The following is a 24,304-nucleotide window of genomic DNA, read 5'->3' on the forward strand; positions in this document are numbered from 1 at the left end:
CCGCTTGTCAAGCAATGCTGTGGCGGCATCTCATATAAAGTAGAGGAAGACGGGCACGGATGTTAGCCCAGGGCCAATCTTCCTCAGCATAAAGAGGAGGATTGGCATCGGATGTTAACTCAGCGCTAATCTCCCTCACAAAAATAAATAAATAAATAAAAATAAAAATAGAAATACCTTACGATCCAGCTATCCCATTTCTGAGTATTTATCCAAAGAAGTTGAAATCAAGAATCCAAAGAGGCTTATGCACCCCTATGTTCATTGCAGCATTATTCACTATAGCCAAGAAGTGGAAGCAACCCAAGCATCCCTTGACAGATGACTGGATAAAGAAGATGTGGTATATATATACAATGGAATACTACTCAGCCATAAAAAAAAAGACAAAATAGTCCCATTTGCAACAACATGGATGGACCTAGAGGGTATTATGTTAAGCGAAATAAGCCAGAGAAAGAGACAAACACCGTATGACTCCACTCATATGTGGAATATAAACTCACACACAGAGAGAACAGTTTGGGGGTTACCAGGGGGAAGGGGTTTGGGGGATGGGCACAAGGGGTGAAGGGGTGTATTTATATGGTGACTGACAAATAATAATGCCCAACTGAAATCTCACAATGTTATAAACTATTATGACGTCAATTTAAAAAAACATGTTACACATTAAAATACTTGGAATTTTGTTTACTATTTGCTTTTATACCTAAACATTCTAAAAACGGAATATTCTACAAACAATCATTCATACAAATTTGGATCCAGAAAAGTCAGCAACATCTAGAATGAAACGTTTTGAATACACAAAGGCAACTACCTCTAACATTTTAGTAATTACATGAAATAACATACATAACTTCAGAAAATGCCACTAAAATCGTTATATACTCACTTGTAAAAGTTTTGTCCCTATTACTCTGATTTTGCTGTAGAATTTGTACTTCTTTAGCAATTTTTTGCTTCTCAGTTTCTAAAGCTTCCAGAATTCTTGCATGGCGGATGCTGTGGTCTTCTAAGGCCTAATTAATAGTCATTCATATAGACCCATACATGAGAACATGCAAAGAGAGAAATTATAAAACTTGATTGATAATGGTAACACACTATTATTAAGTCTCATTTTAAAGTACATGTTTTATCAAGCATACATGTTTAACATGTTTTATTGAGCATAAAAGGCCTTTAAAAAATGATTTATGGGCCAGTCCTGTGGCCTAGTGGTTAAGTTCAGCGCACTCTGCTTCAGCAGCCTGGGTTCAGATCCCGGGCACGGACCCACACCACTCATCAGCAGCCATGCTATGGTAGTGGTCCACATATAAAATAGAGGAAGATTGGCAACAGTTGTTAGCTCTGAGCAAATCTTCCTCAGAAAAAAACAAAATTTATAAAATATTTTTAGAAAACTATTTTTCCCCCCACAACAAAATCATTAGGAATTTTTGATGACATAGATTAATCTTTCTTCCAATTGGTAGGAAGCATAAAAACGTTAATAATCAAAAAAAAACTACTCAAAAAAGCCCACACTCAAGAACATCTGTGGACTAAAGAAAAAAGTTAAATTTAAAAGATACGAAAAAACCTCATTTGACACAAATAAGCCTATAACAGCCCATTATATCACTGTTTTCAAGAATTAGACAGTTCTATGTTTTTCTCCTAAAGCTCTCTGAGGTGGTTCACTAGCCTTTGTGCTCTACAGCTGGCCAATACAGGTATTATCACCACATTATAGTATCAGTACTCTGGTTACTAGGAGTATTTTCTTCCACCCCAACTCCCACCCCCACCACAAACTTGGGGAAAAAAAATTGCCAGTTGAGATTAAAACTTTAACCTTGAGATATAAGGAATCAAAGCAGAGATTAAAACAGTGGCTCCAAACTTTAGCATTCATCAGAACCCCCTGCAGAACCTGTTAAAACAGATTCGGGCCCCACCCCCGGAGTTTCTGATTCAGTGATTCTGGAGTGGGGCCTAAGAACCTGCATTTCTAACAGGTGATGCTGATGAGGTCTAAGGATCGCATCTTGAAAAGCACTATTACAAAGACAAAGAATGGCCTAAAAGGTTGACAGAAGGTTGACTGAAGGTAGTAACATGTTGACATTCAGGTTTTATGCTTCGGTCTTGTGAACTTGGTTAATGTGAGTCGGCCTTGAAAGACGCCTCCGTCCTCAGTGAGATGACAAGAGCCAACGCCTGAGCTCCTAAGACAGGGCACAGATGCCCTCCTGTGAATTCTCCTAGCAGCTACTCAGGCAAGTGCCTGCTGGCCCTCTTTCCACGGGCAGACAATGCTTCACTGTGCTGTCAGGGTGTGACCAGTGCGAGAGCTCGGCCTCTCCTCCTTCTGTGGAGGACGCCCCAGCATTGTTTCCCTCCTTTATGTTATCTGGCATGACAGATCACGATAGTTGCGGATGCATCAAGAGAGAAATCTGGAATGGAACTAATGGAAACACTAGCTCTGGCTCTCTCAAAGCCTGTGTGTGCTGACGTGTGAGCAGCACCAGGACGGAACGTCTCAGGCAAGAAGAGCCCTTCTCATCTGCACACCTGGGTTTGGCCATCTCTTGTCAAGATACCGTTAAGTTCTTAAAATAAATCTAGCTTCTCCTCAAAATAACATAAACTAGCAATAACATGAAATTACCTGTTTCGTAGCCAAAGTCTCCATTTCTAACCGCTTCTTGTTGACACATATCTCCTGCTCAAGCCGCTGCTTTGCCTCTTCTAACTCCTCAATTTTGTGATTAGCCTTTTGGTTACTTAATTCCTGCAATTTCTTCCTTTGAGACTCTTCTTTCTTTAAAGAGCAATAATAAAAAATGAGTAAGGCAAAAAGTACAAAGGATTTTTTTCAAAAATGATACCAAAAAAGTACACAAGTCCCCTTCTTTACTCAGTGCACAAGAACTTGACTAACAGGTTGCTCTCTAGCTTCCCTACCTCATTCAGGCTGACTAACCTAACTAAACATCAGGATCGCTGGCCAGCCTTTCGGAGTGTTCTCGTCTAAGGCGGGTTTCCAGGATCAAGAGATCGCCTGGGAACCCTGGAGATGGCAGTGGCTCCCGCGGCTGGAGGACGGAGGCTCCTCACTTTCCTTCTCCTGCCAGTAGCCACAGATCTTCTACAACTTGCTGACCAAGTAAAACTAAAGCAGGCCGAGACTCGCTGGGCTTGACTCGACTGGTTGACCCTCCCGTTCCCTCACAGCTACATGCCCCATCTTGCAGCCAGCACGGCACGCGGGGCGCACCAGCAGAGAAAGGATAACCAAGTGCCTCCTACCAGTTCTGCCTCCAGGGCTCTTATTTTGCTTTCATACGCAGCTTTTTGAGAAGAAAGCTCTTGCTGAGCCATTTCTTTGGCAATTTGGATTCCTTGCATCATTTCTTCCTTTGCTTTCAACTGTGCCTCTTTTATTTCTTCTTCAAGTCTACAAAGCAGCAAAATATTTATAGGGTACATCGTCACCAATTCTTTATATACCATAATAGTTCTCAATCATATTAAAATGTTTTCCGTTATACAAAAATTTAAATCTTAAAATGTAATTTCTGACATTCTGTCAATAGTGTTCTTAAATATTTATTAGCTTTAGAACTGTTGGCCCTGGGCTAACATCCGTGCCCATCTTACTCTACTTTATATGGGATGCCACCACAACATGGCTTGACAAGTGGTGCGTTGGTCCACACCCGGCATCAGAACCTGTGAACCCCGGGCTACCGAAGCAGAGCGAGCAAACTTAATCACTATGCCACTGGGCCAGCCCCAGAATAAGGGTATTCTATGTTAAACTAACAATGGTTAGAGCAGAAATTATATTTCATATATCCATATCTTTCAATTCATGTTTAGGTCATAGATTAGGAAACTATTGAAACGACTCTAGAAGCACATGCTACAAGAGCTGATAAAGCAGAAACTGCACCATATATTTTCAACCATCTATAATAATTTGGCATTTTGATAAGTCAAAACATTAAATTAGCTTTTTTTTTTTTCTTTCAGTGAGATCAGCCCTGTGCTAACATCTGCCAATCCTCCTCTTTTTTTCAATCCTCCTCTTTTTTTGCTGAGGAAGACTGGCCCTGGGCTAACATCCGTGCCCATCTTCCTCTACTTTATATGGGACGCCGCCACAGCATGGCTTGCCAAGCAGTGCATCGGTGGGCGTCCAGGATCCAAACCGGCAAACCCTGGGCTGCTGCAGCAGAGCACACGCACTTAACCGCGTGCGCCACCGGGCTGGCCCCTTAAATTAGCTTTGTCACCCTTCAATATACAGAAGGAAAAGAATCAACGATTATAGGGCCGGCCCCGTGGCTGAGCGGTTAAGCGCGCGCGCTCCGCTGCTGGCGGCCCGGGTTCGGATCCCGGGTGCGCACCGACGCACCGCTTCTCCAGCCATGCTGAGGCCGCGTCCCACATACAGCAACTAGAAGGATGTGCAGCTATGACATACAACTATCTACTGGGGCTTTGGGGGAAAAAATAAACAAATAAAATTATAAAAAAAAAAAAAAGAATCAACGATTATAGAAAACTAAAAGCTTCTTTCTTCCCAATAAAATCAATGCTTCAGGGGCCGGCCCCATGGCATAGCAGTTAAGTGCACGCGCTCCGCTGCTGGCAGCCCAGATTGGGATCCCGGGCGCGCACCGACGCACCACTGGTCCGGCCATGCTGAGGCAGTGTCCCACATAAAGTAAAGGAAAATCAGCACACATGTTAGCTCAGGGCCAGTCTTCCTCAGCAAAAAGAGGAGGATTGGCATGGATGTTAGCTCAGGGCTGATCTTCCTCAGAAAATAAATAAATAAATAAAATCAATGCTTTAGCAAGTGCACTTTATAGAAATTACCATTCCCAATTTTACTGGAAATATAATGTCAAAAGAAAGAGGGCCAATGGTTACCAGGGCCTGGGGGCCGTGGGGGAATAGAGAATTAGTGTATAACGGGGACAGAGGTTCGCGGTTTGGGATGATGAAAAAGTTTTGGACATGGATGGTGGTGATGGCTGCACAAGGATGTGAATGTACTTAATATTGTTGAACTGTACACTGAAAAATGGTTAAAATGGTGAATTTTATGCTATGTATACTGTACCACAATTTAAAAAAAAGAAGGCAAAAGCAAGATCAACTTTTTCAGGGTGACAGAGCAAGATGATTCCAGCCTATACTAGTCGTTCTTGACGCCTCCTCTCTGCTTCCTCTTTAGTCATCAGGACTTGCTGACTCTCCCTCCTTAGAATCCCTCCTACTGGACCTCACTATACTCATCTGATGGCAGGTGCCTCTGAACTGCACCTGCGGCCCGCAATCCTACTCCACCTCTGTCCACTCTCCAGACTTGGCTCACGGTGGTCTCTCTAAAACGTGATTCTAACCATATCTGCCTCACGTCTGCTTAAAATTCATTAATGATTCCACATCCTTTAAGATAAACTCCAAACTCTGTAGCATCTTATTTACGCATACTTGACCATTTAGTTTACAAGGATACTCCTTAAATCAGAAATTCTACAGTATTGCATGAGCTGCAACTGGGCACAAGAAGAAAAGAAAACCCCATGGGCCGGCCCGGTGGCTTGGCGGCTAAGTGCACGCGCTCCGCTACTGGCAGCCGGGGTTTGGATCCCAGGCGCGCACGGACGCACTGCTTCTCCAGCCATGCCGAGGCCGCTTCCCACATACAGCAACTAGAAGGCTGTGCAACTATGACATACAACTATCTACTGGGGCTTTGGGAAAGAAAAAAAGGAGGAGGATTGGCAATAGGTGTTAGCTCAGAGCTGGTCTTCCTCAGCAAAAAGAGGAGGATTAGCATGGATGTTAGCTCAGGGCTGATTTCCCTCACAAAAAAAAAAAAAGAAAAGAAAAGAAAACCCCAGATATGCTCCCCAGTCTTCCTGGCTAACTTCTAACAGTCTCCAGGGACTCCATTCCAGGGGATGTCTTCTCATCCTCTGGAACCCTTGGCGGATCCCTGGTTGGGGCCAGGAGTCACTCCATACGAGTCACACAGTGCGGGACTCTGTCGGGACAGTCACAACTCTCTATCTGCCAGCTCCAGGAGATGAGGAATTCCTCCAGTGCAGGAGCTAACTTTCAATTATTCTGTGTATTCCCAGCATCGAGTACACGGAGAGACACATAATATCTGCCCAGTAAACGTCTGTTGAATGAATGAACGTACCAAGAGAAAAGATTACGTCATGAGAAACCAGCACCCAGAGCGTGAACCTGAAAGACTGGAGCCTCGTGCAATGGGATTAACTCTCTCTGCAGATCTCCCCCATATACTTACATGTCGCCGCGGCAATAATACTTACTGCGCTCTCTGTGCCATGAGCAACTCATTTTTTGCAAATTCAAAGTCTTTTGGACCCTCGCTCGTAAGAGTATCTCTATTGGATGGTCTTTTTCCTTTCCGGACTTCTACTGGATGATTCAGTCTAAAATAATGATCTCCACCAAGAATCACCCGATCACCCTAAGGCACACACAAAATTTACCACTTGAGATGAGTCTGAACCAAAAAATCACATGGGACAAATCATCACACTCAATAATTCACTATAGTCTAGTATTATTAATGATAAACATAAATATCATAGCAACTAACATTTATTAAATACTTTCCATGTGCCAAGAACTGCGTCAAACGCTTTATGTACACGTTATCACATTTCCATCTCTCAACAACTCAATGAGATACATGCTATTATCCCGACGTCAGGTATGAGGAAACCAAAGAGCACAGAGCTTAATACGAACAATCGTGAGCGTTCACTGAGCTTCCTATTTGCAGACGTGGTGTTAAGAACTACACACGAATGACTGCATTTAATCCTCCCTTACTCCTGAAAGACAGGACATACGTGAAGTGACCACATGTCTTGGTTTGCCTGCAACAGACTGGTTTATGCCTGTTCTCCTAATGTCAATATTACAATCATCCCAGTGAAATAACTTTCCAAAGGTCATACGGCAGATGGCAGGGTCGGGGCTTCAACCCTGTCTGGCCTGAGTCCAGAGCCCAGCTCTTTACCACACACATACGATGCTGTCAGTGGTCAGCTCCTCAGGTACTGGTTCATAGTGATATATCTTTTGTCTTTGGACAAAGGAAAGCAATTAACAAGATAACAGGAAAGAGAATTTTACAACTGGCAAGTCCTTAATCTAGCTCATTACCATATTTTACAGAGGAGAAAACTAGGACTCAAAACATTAACAACTTGCCCAAAGTCAAACAATTTCTTACATTTTAGCACCAGCCAACTTACATGATGTAATACTGTGGGTTCCAAAATACGTTTTCCGTTTACATATGTCTTTGCTTCCCCAACTGGGACAATACTCACTGTCCCACCAAAACTTTTGATAGTACTGTTAAGATAGGAGACACATTGTTAAAATAACAGAACAGACTAAAAAGTGAGAAAAAGGCAATATGAGATAATCCTTCTTGGGTTATTGCTTTGGTGTCAAGTTTCATATCCATTTGTGACAACAATGATTTAAAATTCCCTTATTTTCCTCCAACTAGATTTTGAAGTTTTGGTGAAAAAGCCTGGCCTCTCTAGCAATTCTATCCACCAGCAGTGGGAAGAATTTTCATTGTATGTATTTTGATTATAACTACTTTAAAAAAAAAAAAAACCAACCTCCTCCCTCTCCCCAAAAATGAATTTAAAAAATCCAAAGAAAAAAATATATTAAAATATTGACAATGGTTTACCCATAAACGGAACAATTTTAAGTGTTTTCATTTTTTGCTTTTCTAACTTTCTGGTTATACATGAGTTTTAATAAACGAATGAACAACAAACACTTTCCTCTCATGAAAAGTGGAGCATCACAAAAGAAGGAAAAGCATGCAGATCACAGTACACTCCTTAGTCATCTAATAACTGACCCTGACGATAAGATGACACTGTGGAAAACCAGCTAAAAATGCTATATATTCCTCTGAGTCTTTTTATTCAGAGACCAGGAAAGGAACTCCAAAGTCCAATTCATCTTGGATTAACTGGATGAGTCTTAACCAAACACGTCTGGCTGTTGATTATAATTCAAGAGTGACAGTTCACTCACAGCATCTAGAGAAGAGTACCTGGGAAGAACCGCTCACCCCCAGGCAATACACCCCTCCCACAAGCCTCGAGTCTTAACCACATCTACTGGTTCTGAGCCCTGCCCTCTCCTAATTCTATCTACTCTGCCATCAAACTCCTCAGCCTAGCATTCTGGACCCCCCAGTCTGGCTTCAATCACCCACCTCCCTCATGCACCACTATTTCCCTGTAAGCAGCCCACCTGAATTAGCCCTAGTATGGGCTTCCCTCCTTTGTCTGAGCCATCCCTGTAGCAGAGGACGTCCTCTCCCTCATCTCTGTCACCCTTCAAGGCCCAACTGAAATGCCAGAGCTCCCTAAGAAGCTTCTCTTTAGGGCTCAAGCTAGACGTGAACTCTTCCTTCTTCTTACTTTTAAGCACTAAGTATGTGAGACCCATCTAACATTAATACACGTTGACGGGTACAGAAGTCCTTTTATTCACTGAGCCCCCACCGGCCAGTTACGTCTCAGCAGTGAGGACAGGCAGAAAACCAGCTCTCACACAGTTCACAGTCTAGTAAGTAAGACAAACCCTGAGGAGTGACTAAAATGGGAAATACTGAGTACCAGGCAGAGGGCTTCCTCGTGCCCTGCTGGACTCTCAACTCCTTGAGAGTCAGAGCCTTGGTATAAATCATACTGTATTTGCTATAGAAAACAATTAATAATAGAAGAGCCAAAGGAACCGAGAACATAGCTGATAGAAAGACTTATCAGAAAGCTCAAGTAATTAAGACTCCCATATTTTTGGAACTTTTTTATATTAACACTGCAGATCACAAAAGAAGCAATATACTATTTAATATATGGTACTGGTAGAATTGGTTATTCACATAGAAAATAAATGAATTTACATCTCTACTTCACACCAAAAAATTCCAGACTACTTAAGGACTTAAATGTGAAAGCAAAACTTCAAAACATCTAGAAGAAAATTTAGGAGAACATCTCCATGACCTCAACGTAGAAACTATGTCTTAAACAAGACACAAAAATTGACAACCGTAAAGGAAAAGATTGATGCCATGTACTACAATAAAACTAGGAACTTCGATCCACCAAAAGGCACCACCAGAGGGTGAAAAGATGAGCCACACACTGGAAAAAAGGTATTTGCAACACATAAAACTCACAAAGGCTTGGCAACCAGAATATATAAAGAACTGCTACAAATCACTAGGAAAAAAACAAAAAATCCAATTGAAAAATGGACAAAAGACATGAACAGGCAAGTCACAGAACAGCAAACTAAAATGGCCAGTGAATAAATGAAAAGATTATTAGTCAAAGAAATGCAGAATGAAGCCTCAGTGAGATACCTTTTCACGTCCACCTGACTGGCATAAACTAAAGTCCAGCAGTACTAAGTGTTGGCAAGGATGTGGAGTAATAAGTACCCTCAAAGCCAACTGGAATAGAAACTGATAATCATTTTGGAAAACAATTTGAAATTACCAAGTAAAGTTGAACATACACATATCCTACAACCTAATATTTCAAATACTCTTAGACATATAGTTTAAGAGTGCTTCCCAAACCTTTAAAATCATTATTATTGCAGCATAATTAGAAAATCATAACATTTGTATAGCACACTAGGGTAAATAGAAAGGCTGCCCACAACTAGACATGACTGTCTGTCAGGTCAGGCCTCTGAAGTTCCCACTGGCTGCCTAGAGGGCTCATATCTCAGTTCATCATCTGGGAAACTCACTGTAGAGAAACTCCTCACATGTGTACCAGGAGACATGCACAAGAGTACTCAGCAATGTTGTGGTAGCAAAAAATCAGAAGCAACCCAAATGTCTATCAACAAAATAGATTGTAATAATATGAAAGATAGATAAATTCATACAATAGAATACAGCAGTGAAAATGAAAGAGCATCAATATGGATAAATCTTGAAAACATAATGTGGAGACAAGAAAGTCTACATATTCTATCATCCCAACAATACACATAGTATTCAATTCATGTGAATGAAATTCACATGAAACAAAACATTTAAATTTGTCAATCCAACCAAAAATCCTGCCATATAAGATAGATAGAAATTTACTTTCATGCCTATGATCACAATTCCAAGAAATTATCCCTCAGCCAGCAGATCATGTACACCAAAACAAAAATAGAGAGCACGACTACCTTGTACCCTGTATTGAGAGTAACTGGCCTACCGTCCTTACAAAACACTCAGAATGTCTGTTTTTCCTGGCTAAAAGATGCATTAAAGGATTATACCAAAGAATCAGTACAAATGAACGCCTTGTGTGAAGGAAACCACAAGTCATCACAAAGATATGGAAGCCTCCTGAAAAATGAACAGGTGCCTTTTATTTGGGGGGAAGAATAACATACCAATGATCATCAGCAACCAGCACCCCAGATAACTGAATATCATGGCTGGAGTTTGGCTTATGTTTCCCAACTGTAGTTATGCCTTCTTTTATCATATATAACAGCATCTCTGATAGCTGAGGATCTTCATTGAGATTGACGAGGTTTGGCAAATGGTTGTCCATTTGAAATGTAATTCCTGCTTTCTAGTAATAAAAGTCAGAAAAAAAATTAACCTTAACCACAAGCAAGAAATTGTTGTTGTTTTTTTATAATTTTATTTTTTTATTTTTTCCCCCAAAGCCCCAGTAGATAGTCGTATGTCATAGCTGCACATCCTTCTAGTTGCTGTATGTGGGACGCGGCCTCAGCATGGCTGGAGAAGCGGTGCGTCAGTGTGCGCCCGGGATCCGAACCCGGGCTGCCAGCAGCAGAGCTCGCGCACTTAACCGCTAAGCCATGGGGCCGGCCCAAGAAATTGTTAAATTCACTTAAAACGAATGGTTTATGTTAAACATTAAAATCACTCGATGTGAAGTCTCACTAAGTTAGTTTCTTAGAATCTCTCCTTTGTGACTTCCCTGTAACTGTTACCATCATTATCATTACTTCTTAGACTTGCAGAGTTATGTTGACCCTTCTTGGTCCTTCGCCATCCTCAGCCCACTCATTCATCAATCCATCACCACCAAATTGTGCCTATTCTTACTAAACTGCTGTCTTTAGAGAATATCGATCCCTTTTGCTGCATCTTCATTGCCATCACCTTAGTTCAGACCCTTATCAACTCATATCTGTACTACTGCAGTCTGACTGCCCCATCAACAATGTCCTCCTGTTTTCAGTCCATCTTACATCCTATACCAAATTAATTCTCCTGAAAGGATATTCTCAAAATGTCAGTTCCCAGTCAAACACTTTCAGTGACTTTCCACTTCCTATGGGATAAAACTCACATTTCTTGGCCTGGAAATCAAGTCCTTAATAAACTAACCATAACATACCCTTCCAATTTCATCTCCTTATGACCTCATACGAACTCCTTGCTCCAATAACACTGATCCACACACGCTCTTCTGAGCACACCTTAAACTTTCCCACCTTTACTCTCATACAATTCGCCCTTCCTAGAACACACTCCTCTTTTTCTCTGCCCATCAAAATCTTACCCATGCGTCAAAACCCAACTCAAATCTCATCCTCTATGAAGCTGGACTAGCCATTCCCAAGGAAATCTGCACCCCCTCCTCTGAATTCTTATAGGACTCGCCTACCAATCATCTGAAATGTTTCCTTCACTGCCAACGCCTTTGAGCCTGACCTGTCCTCTCCATTCTCCTTTAGGACATCTCCATTAAGGGGCTTTGATTCCTGTAAAAATGCTCAAGTCTCTTCCATCCTTTAAAGAAACAAAAAAACAAAACTTCTCGACATAGCCTCACAGCGCCCCCTGACCCCTAGACTTCTCACTAAGGTTTTCAGAGTCTGTATGTGTGGCTCTGTCTCTTCATCTCTCAGTCATTCCTCAACCCACATCATCTAGTCCCTTCTTTCTCTAGCACCAAGACCTCATAATTTCCCAAAGCCATGCACACATTTCAGAAACCTGGGCGTCATTCTTGACTTTCCATTTCTCTCAACACCTAGGTCCCAGCCCACCCCCCGAAAAAAGCCCCAGGGGATCCTCTCAATGTTACCTCCTTTCTATCTCTTGAATCCCATGCCTCCACCACCCATTCCCACGGCCACTGCCTTACTCCAATCTTTCCTCATCTGTCAGCTTAAGTGCAGCAACAGCCTCCTAAACAAGTACCTTGCCCTGCCATCATCAGTCTTTCCTCCCTCAACTCCGTCTTTCACACTATCACCAGAGGAATCTACTCAAAACTCAAGTCTGCTCATGTCGCTCCCCTTCCACCTAAATTCAAGTTCCTCCCTACGTCATGATCTGAATCTTACATCTCTCTCTATCTAACATCACCAACATTAATTTGTAACGTCTTAATTCTCTGAACACCCACACTGTGCTGTGCCTCCATGCTTTCGAACACAGTATTCCTCTGCTTAGAAATTTGGACCTCGTTAGCCTAGCAACTTCCTGCTGGTTGTACAAAATCTTGCTTAGTAATCCCTTTCTCTTTGAAGTCCTCCTTAATAACCATCTTCATCAATATTAATTATTCCTTCCTCTCTCCTGTTTCTCTACCTTTTATACACTTTCCACTACACTAGGTTGAACCATATGCCATTTACCTAAAAAATGGCAGTTTCACACGGTTCAGCCTCATCAAGTCACGCTGCACTTCAGTCACCTATTTTGTAAACCTCCCTCTGGATCGCATGCTCTCTGAGGCCCAAAGTATGTTCCATTCACCTTGGCCTCCCCAGGCCTGCCACAGCATGAACATTTACTATTTGCTGAACCACAGTGAATAGAACCAGACAGCTTGTTTATATTTTCACTTTCCAACCAGCTGACGGGCTCTAAGCAATCACAATCTGATCTTAACATTTCTTTATAACAATTCTCTATGGTATTGCTTTGTACAGAGTCAGGATCCAATAAGTATTTGAGAAATTAAATTTACATACTTATTGGCATACTTCTTTAACTTTCAAATCAGTTTGAAAGTTGAAATGATACCTGTAACTCTTCTGTTTCTTGAAGTTTTCTTTTTTCAGCTTGTTTAAGTTTCTCTCTCCATAATCTTTCCAAAGACAAATGAAATAATAGAGTTAAAAACACCCTGATACGTAAGATTGGGAATCAAGAGACAATCAATAAAGATGAGGAAGCCACTTAGGAATATTTAAAATATGATAATCTGGGGTGGGCAGCTCTACTCTTCAGAAGGTAGACAGACAGACAGACAGACCTCTCCTAAGCCCCTCTCTCTCCACCCCTACCAGGCAACACATTTAACACCTAAAATATATTCCACCTTTGCATTTCTGCCATGTGTCTCTCCTGCTGATACAGTTTCATTCTTAAGGATGTTATTTCTTGCCGACAGAGCCTATACTGTTCAGGGTCAATATTCCGACTGTTTCTTTGAGCAGCTTTTAGCTTTTCAATTTCTGCCTTCAATTCTAAATATTTGTAAAAAGATGCATGATTAGTAACATGTAATATGTCCACAGTAGGCATAATCCTCCAATCTTCTATTTTATTTGAAGTTTTAAATATTACTAAGTAGAATATTTGCAAAAATCAATTTTATTTTACTTACATTACTTATAAATCTCTACCTAGCCTTCGCCTGAAAAAGTGCTCCTACATTAATGAATTTACCCCCTCCTAAGTAGGATCGCCACATAATGCACTGTCCAAAGTGAGAAACTGAGAAAGGGGACACTCTTACTTACACTGGGACAACAGACATAAACCTTACTATAAAGACATGTGGGATAAGGATCAAAGGTTTTTCACGCTGGAATCCAGGATACTTATTTTTCATGAAAACGGTCCCATTTGTAAAAGAGAGGGGATCCAAAATGGAAAGAAAAACCACAATATAGCAAACTCATTCATCTCTGGCCCACCCTGTGAAGTGTCTGTTCACCTTTTGCTGCTAAAATGGCCAGAGGACAAAAGGGTAGGAAAAGATGGTAGTTCCACATAAGCAAAGAGAAAACTGTACAAATCAAGATTCCTTGCAGGCACCCAAGTCTATCCTAAGCAGGTGGTTACCAAGAGAGAAAGAGGAAGTAGAGTTTAGCACAAATAACGTTAGGCCTATGCTAGAAACTCAAGACCAAACAGCCTTCGGATCAACAAATTAAGGAAGAGTAGAGCTGATAAACAGAAGGACAGTGGAGGAATGGTCACAAGAAGTAAAATAACTAACTGTACTGTTACTATGCTGCACACCCTACGACTCGGTCTGTGAAATTAGTTTTCTATGCTTGCGATTTCCCCTTCCCCACACTCTATGTTCTATGCTCTGACTGTTTCCCTCACTACTTATCTCTTTCCCAGTCATCTACCTCCATCACTGTAGAAGGATGATTAGAACCTATTATAAGTAGGTATGGAAGAAAAATCTTTTGTTTTCTTAAGGTGCCTATTTTCATGACTGAAATTAATATTTGAGATTAAACTGTTACAAAATAATTTAATCTTCAGAAAAACATTCACCTCTAATTAACTTAGCATTCACATCTTCGTTTACTCTGGCAACGTTGACTATCATGCGGGCCTTGTTGGCGTATCTAAGGGTGCTCAATGTTTCCTCGATGTTGCTGGCAGCGGGACTGATCGTGGCGATCATTGCAGTTTTAGAGTTTCCACCCAGACTTTCTTTTAACAGCCTTCAAGGAAAAACATCATAATTAGACTTTGCTTCTACAACAACCTAATAACAGTAATTATCTAGAAAGCATAAAACAAACTAATAGGGTATATAATATAGTATTATACTCTTCACTTAAATACCATTTAATACTTTTTTGGTATTTGTAGCTATTTTTAGATCTCATGAACACATTATTTTCTCTTATACTTTTTATATTGTTTCACGATGCAAGGATCTATGTAGAGATTTTAACATAGGGTTAACCATCAAATATTTAGTAAGATGCCTCTCCCCACACTAGACTAGGAGCCACTTTAGGGAAGGACCACATGTCTTGGTCATCTTTGTATTTCCAGTGCTACCACGACCTTTTGTGCAGGTACACAGTAAATGCTGAAAATGATGAATGGACATATAAATAAAATTTTTTTCCACTATATGCAAAAGCCTTATTTTAGAAGAAAAAAGAAAGTATGAGAATATGAGACTAAAAGGCCTATCTCTATTAGTGCAGAATGAATATCACTATTCTTAACTTTCAAAAGGCGTAATAAAAGTCAGATTTTCCCTTACAGGTTTCGAGGTGGCAATTACATTATAAGAAACCAATTGTAAAGACACACTGCTGTCATGCAGAGATGCAGTCCTTGACAGAATTGTGTGTTAATGCCACAAGAATCCAATTCATACAGACGTCATTTGAAGGGAATGTATCTGAAATTAAATACACATTCATTCATGAAAACACTGAATACCTATGTGCTAGCTGGAGTGTGCTAACAAAACTTCAATTCCATTTGACACACACATTAGTGACTTTAGTGACACCACTGCTCCGACACGAGGCACTAACAATAGTTAAGTATTAGCATAATCGCTTACACTCATAGCACATACTCTGCACTGAGAGGTTTACATCAATCATCCTCACTATAACCCTAACAGATAGGTATTGATACTCTCCCCATCTTAGGGATGAGGAACCAGGCGTGATTTGCCCAGTCACAGAGCACGCAGGACGCAGAGCTGAGCTCCAAAGCCAGGCACGTTGGCTCTGAATTCACACTGCTGACGGCTTCTTCTCTCACCCTCAGTTACGTGAAGTCAGTCTGCCGCTCTTCTCCCCACAGTAGTCCTACATTTTATACAGTTCTTTACACTTCAAAAGATACTTGCCACGTAAGCACAGATTCTCGATAGGGAATGAAGACACTCTTCCGGTTTGCCTGTTCCGAGAGGGCAGATATCACCTTTCCCAGAGTTAGCAAGGACTTGTTAATGCTCACACCTTCCTGCACACAACATAAAAAGTGCTTTTAATTTAAAATAACTGCTCAAGGAGAAATTTACTTCACAAAATATATTTCTCCCCTCATATAGTTACTGAGTAAATATTTTCTTTCATAAACAACTACCTATTTTTTTTTTAATTTTTATTTATTTATTTTTCCCCCAAAGCCCCAGTAGATAGTTGTATGTCATAGCTGCACATCCTTCTAGTTGCTGTATGTGGGACTCGGCCTCAGCATGGCCGGAGAAGCGGTGCGTCGGTGCGCGCCCGGGATCCAAACCCGGGCCGCCAGCCGTGGAGCACGCACACTTAACCGCTAAGCCACGGGGCCAGCCCAACAACCACCTTTCTTATGACTCAAAATTTACTAATTTTCTTTGACAAGTAATCATAACCAAAAAGTATGGATTTCCCTTTAAACCACAGCAATGCAGTCAATAAACCACAGATTTTTTTTTTTTGGTTAAGCATATTTAGTTTGTAGTCTCCTGAGAAATAAGTTTGATCAGAATGAGAACAGCACGAAGACGTCTACCTTCAGCCGCTCTCCACACGTGTGCTCGAGGGAGCATCGCTCACTGCCAGCCAGGTCGACCAGGTTTATGCGGCTCGTCACTCTGTGATCATGTTCTTCTCCTTCCACAAATTCTGTCTGTAGCAAAACGATATCACAATAATTTAAGTTTCTTTATGACTTGTCATCAATACAAGGCTTCAAAAGGAAGTTATACAAGGTTATCAACTGCTCATTTAGTTTTGAAACTCCCCCTAATTGAATTTGTGGTCATATATGATGCACAAATATTTGAGAATACATTGAGCAGTGCTTGGCTTATGCCAAAATAAAAGAAATAACTTTAAAGGGATAAAAACACACAACTACTCAATTACATTAAGGAAACAACCATAAATAGAGAAAAAGTTTAAGGTACAAAGTTGTTGTTGATGCCAGTATTAAAACAGCAAAATAAAGAGGAGGAATCAGCATCCGATGTTAGCTCAGGGCCATTCTTCCTCACAAAAAAAACCAAATAGGTAACGAAGAAGTGAAACTCTCACTATTTGCAGATGACATGACTGTATATATAGAAAACCCTAAAGAATCCATTGGAAAACTATTAGAAATAATCAACAACTACAGCAAAGTAGCAGGGTACAAAATCAACCTACAAAAATCAGTTGCATTTCTGTATGCTAATAATGAAGTAACAGAAAGAGAGCTCAGAAAGATAATACCATTTACAATTGCATCAAAAATAATAAAATACCTAGGAATAAATCTTACCAAGGAGGTGAATGACCTATACAATGAGAACTACAAGACATTATTGAAAGAAATCGATGATGACATAAAGAAATGGAAAGATATCCCATGCACGTGGCTTGGAAGAATAAACATAGTTAAAATGTCTATATTACCTAAAGCAATCTACAGATTCAATGCAATCCCAATCAGAATCCCAATGACCTTCTTCACGGAAATAGAAAAAAGAATACTAAAATTTATATGGGGCAACAAAACACTCCAAATAGCTAAAGCAATCCTAAGAAAAAAGAACAAAGCAGGAGGCATCACAATCCCTGACTTCAAAACATACTACAAAGCAATAATAATCAAAACAGCATGGTACTGGTACAAAAACAGACACACAGATCAATGGAACAGAATCGAAAGCCCAGAAATAAAACCACACATATACGGACAGCTAATTTTCGACAAAGGAGCTAAGAACATACAATGGAGAAAGGAAAGTCTCCCCAATAAATGGTGTTGGGAAAACTGGACAGCCACATGCAAAAGAATCAAAGTGGACCATCTGCTATCGCCATTCACAAAAATTAACTCAAAATGGATCAAAGACCTGAAGGTGAGACCTGAAACTATAAAACTCATAGAAGAAAATATAGGCAACACACTATTTGACATTGGTCATAAAGGAATCTTTTCAGATGCCATGCCTACCCAGACTAGGGAAACTAAAGAAAAAATAAACAAGTGGGACTTTATCAGATTAAAGAGCTTCTACAAGACAAAGGAAACGAGAATCAAGATGAACAGACAACCCACCAGCTGGGAGAGAATATTTGCAAAACATACATCTGACAAGGGGTTGATCTCCATAATATATAAAGAACTCACACAACTGAACAACAAAAAAACAAACAACCCGGTCAAAAAATGGGCAGAGGAAATGAACAGACACTTCTCCAAAGAAGATATACAGATGGCCAATAGGCACATGAAAAGATGTTCAACATCACTAACCATCAGGGAAATGCAAATCAAAACAACACTAAGATACCACCTCACGACCGTTAGAATGGCTATAATCACCAAGACAAAAAACAACAAATGTTGGAGAGGATGTGGAGAAACAGGAACCCTCATACACAGCTGGTGGGAATGCAAACTGGTGCAGCCTCTATGGAAAACGGTATGGAGATTCCTCAAAGATTTAAAAATAGAGATGCCCTATGACCCAGCCATCCCACTACTGGGAATCTATCCAACGAACCTGAAATCAACAACCCAAAGAGGCTGATGCACCCCTATGTTCACTGCAGCATTATTCACTATAGCCAAGAAGTGGAAGCAACCTAAGTGTCCCTCGACTGATGATTGGATCAAGAAGATGTGGTATATATACACAATGGAATACTACTCAGCCATAAAAAAAGACAAAATCGTCCCATTTGCAACCACATGGAAGGGCCTGGAGGGTATTATATTAAGTGAAATAAGCCAGAAAGAGAAAGACAAACACTGTATGATCTCACTCATGTGGAATATAAACCAACACATGGACAGAGAAAACTGTATTGTGGTTACCAGGGGCAGTGGGGGTGGGGGGTGGGCACAAGGGGTGAAGGGAGACATATATATGGTGATGGACAAACAAAAATGCACAATCCAAAATTTCACAATGTTAACAACCATTAAAACATCAATAAAAAAAAAAAAAGAGGAGGAATCGGCATCGGATGTTAGGGCCATTCTTCCTCACAAAAAAAAAAAAACAAACAGCAAAATATTTAAAAGCAACATAAATGTCCAACAGCAGACAAAAACTTAAGGAACTGTAATGGTCATTGGAATATTATAGAGCTATTAAAAATGATACTTTGCAAAGAATTTTAACAGCATAAATTGTAACAGATTTTGTAAATTTAACTGTGATTGTAAAACAACTAAAAAATAATATACCAAAATGTTTAGAGGGGTTTTGAGTAGTGGAATCTATGGCTGAATTTTTAAAAATCTTTTTCTTTCTGATATGTTTTTCCAAATACTCTATAATTACCATAAGTTATTAATATATTATCAAATATTGATATGATAATATCACTGATATAATAAGTTAATAATATATTATTGATTTTTAAAACAATGAGAACTACCATACTGCCATATATACTAAAAGTCAGAGTTATTGTGTATATTTCCTAAAATCCAATTGCTTATATATTTATATGACTGTACTTTTTACCTTTGATTTAAATAAGAAAAACATGAAACTTGAACATATTTACTATCTTACCTAAGAAAAGAGTCAACAACAACAATACCTTGGTCTGGGTCATCACCAGAGTCAACACAGAATGGGACCGGGAGCTTTTGTCGTTCATACCAGTAGCAGCGGTGGCTCTCTGTTTATATCCCAATTCCAGCCAACTCTAATGAGCAAGAAGAGAGGAGGTGAGACCTGCAGGCTGAAAGTTATTGGAACAACAAAGTGAAATAAGCACATCTGGTAACATACACACATCTATAATTAGTTTATAAATTGAAATTATTAATAAATGTTTACCATTTAATAATTAGTATTCTCATTGTCTATTTTTTTTCTGTCACAGAAATATGAATCAGGAAATAATACCTTTAAAGGCTATTTCTGTAACTCTAAGCTGACATGATGGTCAATTTTTATTTTTAATTCAGAAGAGTAATTCTTTGAATTAAGGTTTAACAAACAAAATCAGTTCATGATAAATTAACAAGACTAACCTTTTATGCAAATAGCAATTAAGGAGAAATATTCTTATAAATATTTATGATTACAACCTTTCTATCTAGCGGAGAGAAGACAAAATGTGATCAACTTACCTGGACATCAGAGTAAGAACTGACAACATTCCTGTTTTTAAAAAGTCAAAAAACAAAATCAGTTTTACTGATGATTATCCCCTCATTCTCATAAAATAATAACCACCTTTCAATGACATAATTACTCTCTGAATATCACAATGGAATAATTCATAGATATTATTATACTGATTCTCACAGAATCTTTCATTTTCTTCATTCTTAAAGGGTAGGAAATAAAATAATGCTTTAATTTTACCAAAAAGTATGATTTTTCTTAATACAATGAAGCACCTTAGCTTCTTAACACTATGATATTCAAGTCTACATCAGGAGAGCAGAAGATACACTTTAACACACATGCATATGTATAGGTGTCTGTATATGTGAGTGTGGGTATGTTGGTGTGTATGGGTCTCAGATTTATTAAAGGGAGCTGGATCTGCACCTCATCGCTTTTCCTTTTCTTTAAGAAAAGCACTTGAAGTGTTGAAAGACAAAGTAAATGACTCTTAGCACGTTATCAAACTCGCAACATGAACTCATCTTAGCACGTTCTCCCCTTGTCAGCTTCAAATAATAGATATAAAAGCAGCTTGAGAGGGAAGGCTTAACTTAATGGGGAAAAGAGGAGGTAAAAGGGAGAAAAATCAGATATGTATGTCATATTCAGTATAATACTCTACGCCAGGCACTTTACAGGTGCTGTGAAAGATACAAACAAACATAAAAACAAGCAGCTAACACTCTACATGAAAAGGGAAGGAAAACTTAATATTAAGGGTAGAAGGCTAAATAGTCAGCCAGGGTTTCAAAGCTGGGGAGGCAAATGAGAATGACATCCCCTCTATCATTTGCTGTCTCCTTGTCCTGCTGAGCCAAGCACTTACAGTGACAGAGCCTCAACATACGGTCCCGAGACAGGATGCTCCCTCACTCTCAGCTAGTGGAAGCAGACATGGGCATCGTTAAGAGGATGACAAACAGTTCACACAAAATATAATTTTCAATGATCATTTTTTCTATATTTTGAGTTTAAAGAGATTTGTCTTTACTTTATCCAGAAATAAAAACAAAGGTTCCCACAAAAACAAATCTGTAAGGCATTAAGAAACTGCTTCAATATCATAAACTGTTTATATCTGCACAATGTACGACAATATACTGTAGCATCGATTATCTTAATAGTTTGATATTCTTAAGTCCCGCAGTAGCTATTATTTATATGCTTTTAAATATCTTTCTAAAACACGTTCAACAAATTTCAGACTTTTACAATTTTCTTTAGTTTTACACTATTCATTTTAAACTTTGTCACCAGAAATTTTAAAACACATAGAAGACATAGAAGAAAATGCCAAGCTTTGTTTAAGTTTTTGATTTTGCCAATAGCAGACTGCATGACCTTGGGCAAGGCAAGTGAACTCTTCAGATTTTCGTTTCCTGTGCTCCAAGTTCCTTTTCAAAATTAAAAATTTTAAATTCTAATAGTGGTTTTTTTTAAAAGCTTATGTATTTGTGAAACTTTCTATTTCACAGGAAATATTATCCATAAGATATCACTTTGCTAAATAATCCAGTGAAATACATATTCTATAATAATGCAATTTTTTAAACTTTTACTGCTTTTTGGCTTTACAGACTATTAGGGATTTGGTGTTTGATGTAAGTGGTCCAACTAAATCTTAGAAGAAATATTTTATCTTTAATTTTCATACAATACTTGATTAAAATAAAAAGAGGTTAAATTTAATAACAATTTCCACTAACAATAATGCTCAGCCTATTTACTAAATAACAATGTAGTTAGAGTATAGATTACAAGCATTTGCTATCATATAATAACATTTCAGTAAAAACTTAAGCCATTATATCATTGAGAACTCACATAATTATATGCATTTATAAAAACAGAAATTAAAAACAAATAATAAACTGTTTTAATCTTACTGGTTGCTTTCTCTGCCCGTTTTCACCTTTACAAACCAAAAGGTCATGAATTTTTTCATTATATACTTCAAAGAAGCTCATCTCAAGATGATAGCTGATCTAGCAGGAAAAGAAACACAGCACGCAATTTATTTTAAAAGTCTTTGCATTTTTTGCAAATCATGTATCTGATAAGCATCTAGTATCCAAAATATATAAAGTATTCTTACAACTCAACAACAAAAAGACAAACAACCCAATTAAAAAATGGGCAAAAGAGTTGAATAGACATTTCTCCAAAGAAGATATACAAACAGCCAACAAGCACATGAAAAGGTGCTCAGCATCATTAGTCAGTGGGGAAATACAAATCAAAACCATAGTGAGAAACCACCCCACACCCACTAGGTAACTATAATCAAAAAAATGGAAAACAACAAATACTGACGAGGATATGGAGAAACTGGAACCCTCCTACATGGCCGGTAGGAATGTAAAATGGTGCAGCCACTACAGAAAATAGTTGGCAGTTCCTCAAAAGGTTAAACATAGAGTTACCCTACGATCCAGCAATTTCAACCTCAAAGAATTGAAAATAGGTATTCAAATAAAAATTTGTATACCAGTGTTCACAGTAGCACTATTCACAATAGCCAAAAGATGGAAACAACCCAATGTCCATCAACTGATGAATAAACAAAATTTACTAATTTTGGAATATTGTTCGGCCATAAAAAAGAATGAAGTACTGATACATTCTACAACACTGATGAACCTCCAACACATTTGCTAAATGAAAGCAGCCAGACACAAAAGGTCACATATTGCATGATATTCCATTGGTATGAAATATCCAGAATAGGTAAATCCATAGAAACAGAAAGCAGATCAGTGGTTGTCACAGGCTGGGGGAGGGGAATGGGTTGTAAGTGCTTAACGGGTACAAGGTGTCCTTTGAGGATGATGACAATTTTTGGAACCAGATAGAGGTGGTGATTACACGACATTATGACTGTACTAAATGCCACTGAACTTTATACCTTAAAACGGTTAATTTTATGTTATGTGAATTTTATCACCCAAAAACTTTTTTTAATTTGAACAACAAAAGTCCTCGAGTTTCTTCTTCTTAACTTCTATGTAAGGTTCAATTCAATCCAACAAGCACCTACCTCCTATGTGTAAGGCTCTGGGCTATCGTTAGAAGGATATAAAGAAGCATAAGACAAGGTTCTTGCCCGTGAGGTTCCATCTCATAGAAATACAACATACCCTCCAATAGATAAGACAGAGCAATAGAAAATTAAGAACCAAAATGAGAGATCGTGACTACAAATAAAACAACTAATCAGAAAGGGGAGAAATTAGGGTGGCCAGAAAGGCTGGGGAAAGAGAAAAAAGGACGTGAGGCATGAGGGAAAGAGTGGACTGGACCTGGTGTGTTGGCATTTGATCTGGTAAGTTGGGATCTTAAATCAGTAATTCTTCCTGATTGGGGCAAAAAGCAATCATCAGACTAAGTAGGACTGAGCTTCTCCTCCTTTTGATTCAGAAAGACAGGGGAAAAGGTCAAATGGGGGGAAGTTTGCTTCCACATAGCTTTTTTGACAGTTAGGGCAGGTTTCCTTATTAGACAAATAAGTTTCATCCACTGGCCCGAAGTGACTGAGGACGCATCCAATACTGACAGAACTGGGAGCCTCAAAGTGATTCAGGTTCAATTCACCAAATATTTATTGGACCCACCAGGTACACTGCACTCTTCTAGGGGCTGTGGGAGAATCTGAGATAACTGGACATGGTCTTTATCCTCGAAGACCTCACAATCTAATCAGAGGTGCAATACAGTACATGAGTGATGCAAAACAGAAGACTATGGTTAGCATCACAGGAGAGGAACAGAACTCTTCCAGATAGAGACCAGGTGTACGGGAACACCACGTAACTATAGGGTCATTTACAAACACTATTGATGTAGGTATGGGGGCTCAGAATTCAACAAACATGCATTAATGCCTATTAAATATAAAATAGTGCATTGTGCTGAGTTTCAGGGAGTCTTAGAGCTGACAATGTAGCAGGAGGTGAGCCGGGAAAGGTAGTGAGGTTCACAATGCAGAGGACCATACTCTCTTCTCCTTAGAGGCTCCTGCCATTTGCCGGCTATGCCACCTTCTACTACTCCCATCCACATACTATCACCCTGTACCATCCTGA

The 24,304-nt window shown here is 39.3% G+C and overlaps 1 protein-coding gene across 5 annotated transcripts in view; it reads right to left on the bottom strand.

Moving 5' to 3' along the window:
• The window catches only part of KIF14 (kinesin family member 14), a 66,253-nt gene that overhangs the window by 30,653 nt on the left and 11,296 nt on the right, over positions 1-24,304 (bottom strand). For all 5 annotated transcript variants that reach the window (XR_009217138.1, XM_058533758.1, XM_058533757.1 and 2 more), the window contains 15 exons: positions 22,109-22,207; positions 21,049-21,101; positions 20,180-20,210; positions 19,642-19,749; positions 16,610-16,726; positions 15,960-16,075; positions 14,627-14,799; positions 13,431-13,578; positions 13,133-13,196; positions 10,510-10,694; positions 7,317-7,419; positions 6,360-6,520; positions 3,307-3,454; positions 2,666-2,818; positions 899-1,025 (listed from right to left, as the gene is read on the bottom strand). Coding sequence is in view for 4 of the 5 variants with exons in the window: in XM_058533758.1 (XP_058389741.1) it covers positions 899-1,025; positions 2,666-2,818; positions 3,307-3,454; positions 6,360-6,520; positions 7,317-7,419; positions 10,510-10,694; positions 13,133-13,196; positions 13,431-13,578; positions 14,627-14,799; positions 15,960-16,075; positions 16,610-16,726; positions 19,642-19,749; positions 20,180-20,210; positions 21,049-21,101; positions 22,109-22,207 (1,786 nt within the window). In the remaining variant the exon portion in view is untranslated. The remainder of the gene's footprint in view (positions 1-898; positions 1,026-2,665; positions 2,819-3,306; positions 3,455-6,359; positions 6,521-7,316; positions 7,420-10,509; positions 10,695-13,132; positions 13,197-13,430; positions 13,579-14,626; positions 14,800-15,959; positions 16,076-16,609; positions 16,727-19,641; positions 19,750-20,179; positions 20,211-21,048; positions 21,102-22,108; positions 22,208-24,304) is intronic.

This window comes from Diceros bicornis, chromosome 38 (genome assembly GCF_020826845.1).
Source record: "Diceros bicornis minor isolate mBicDic1 chromosome 38, mDicBic1.mat.cur, whole genome shotgun sequence".
In the NCBI taxonomy this organism is placed as follows: Eukaryota; Metazoa; Chordata; class Mammalia; order Perissodactyla; family Rhinocerotidae; genus Diceros; species Diceros bicornis.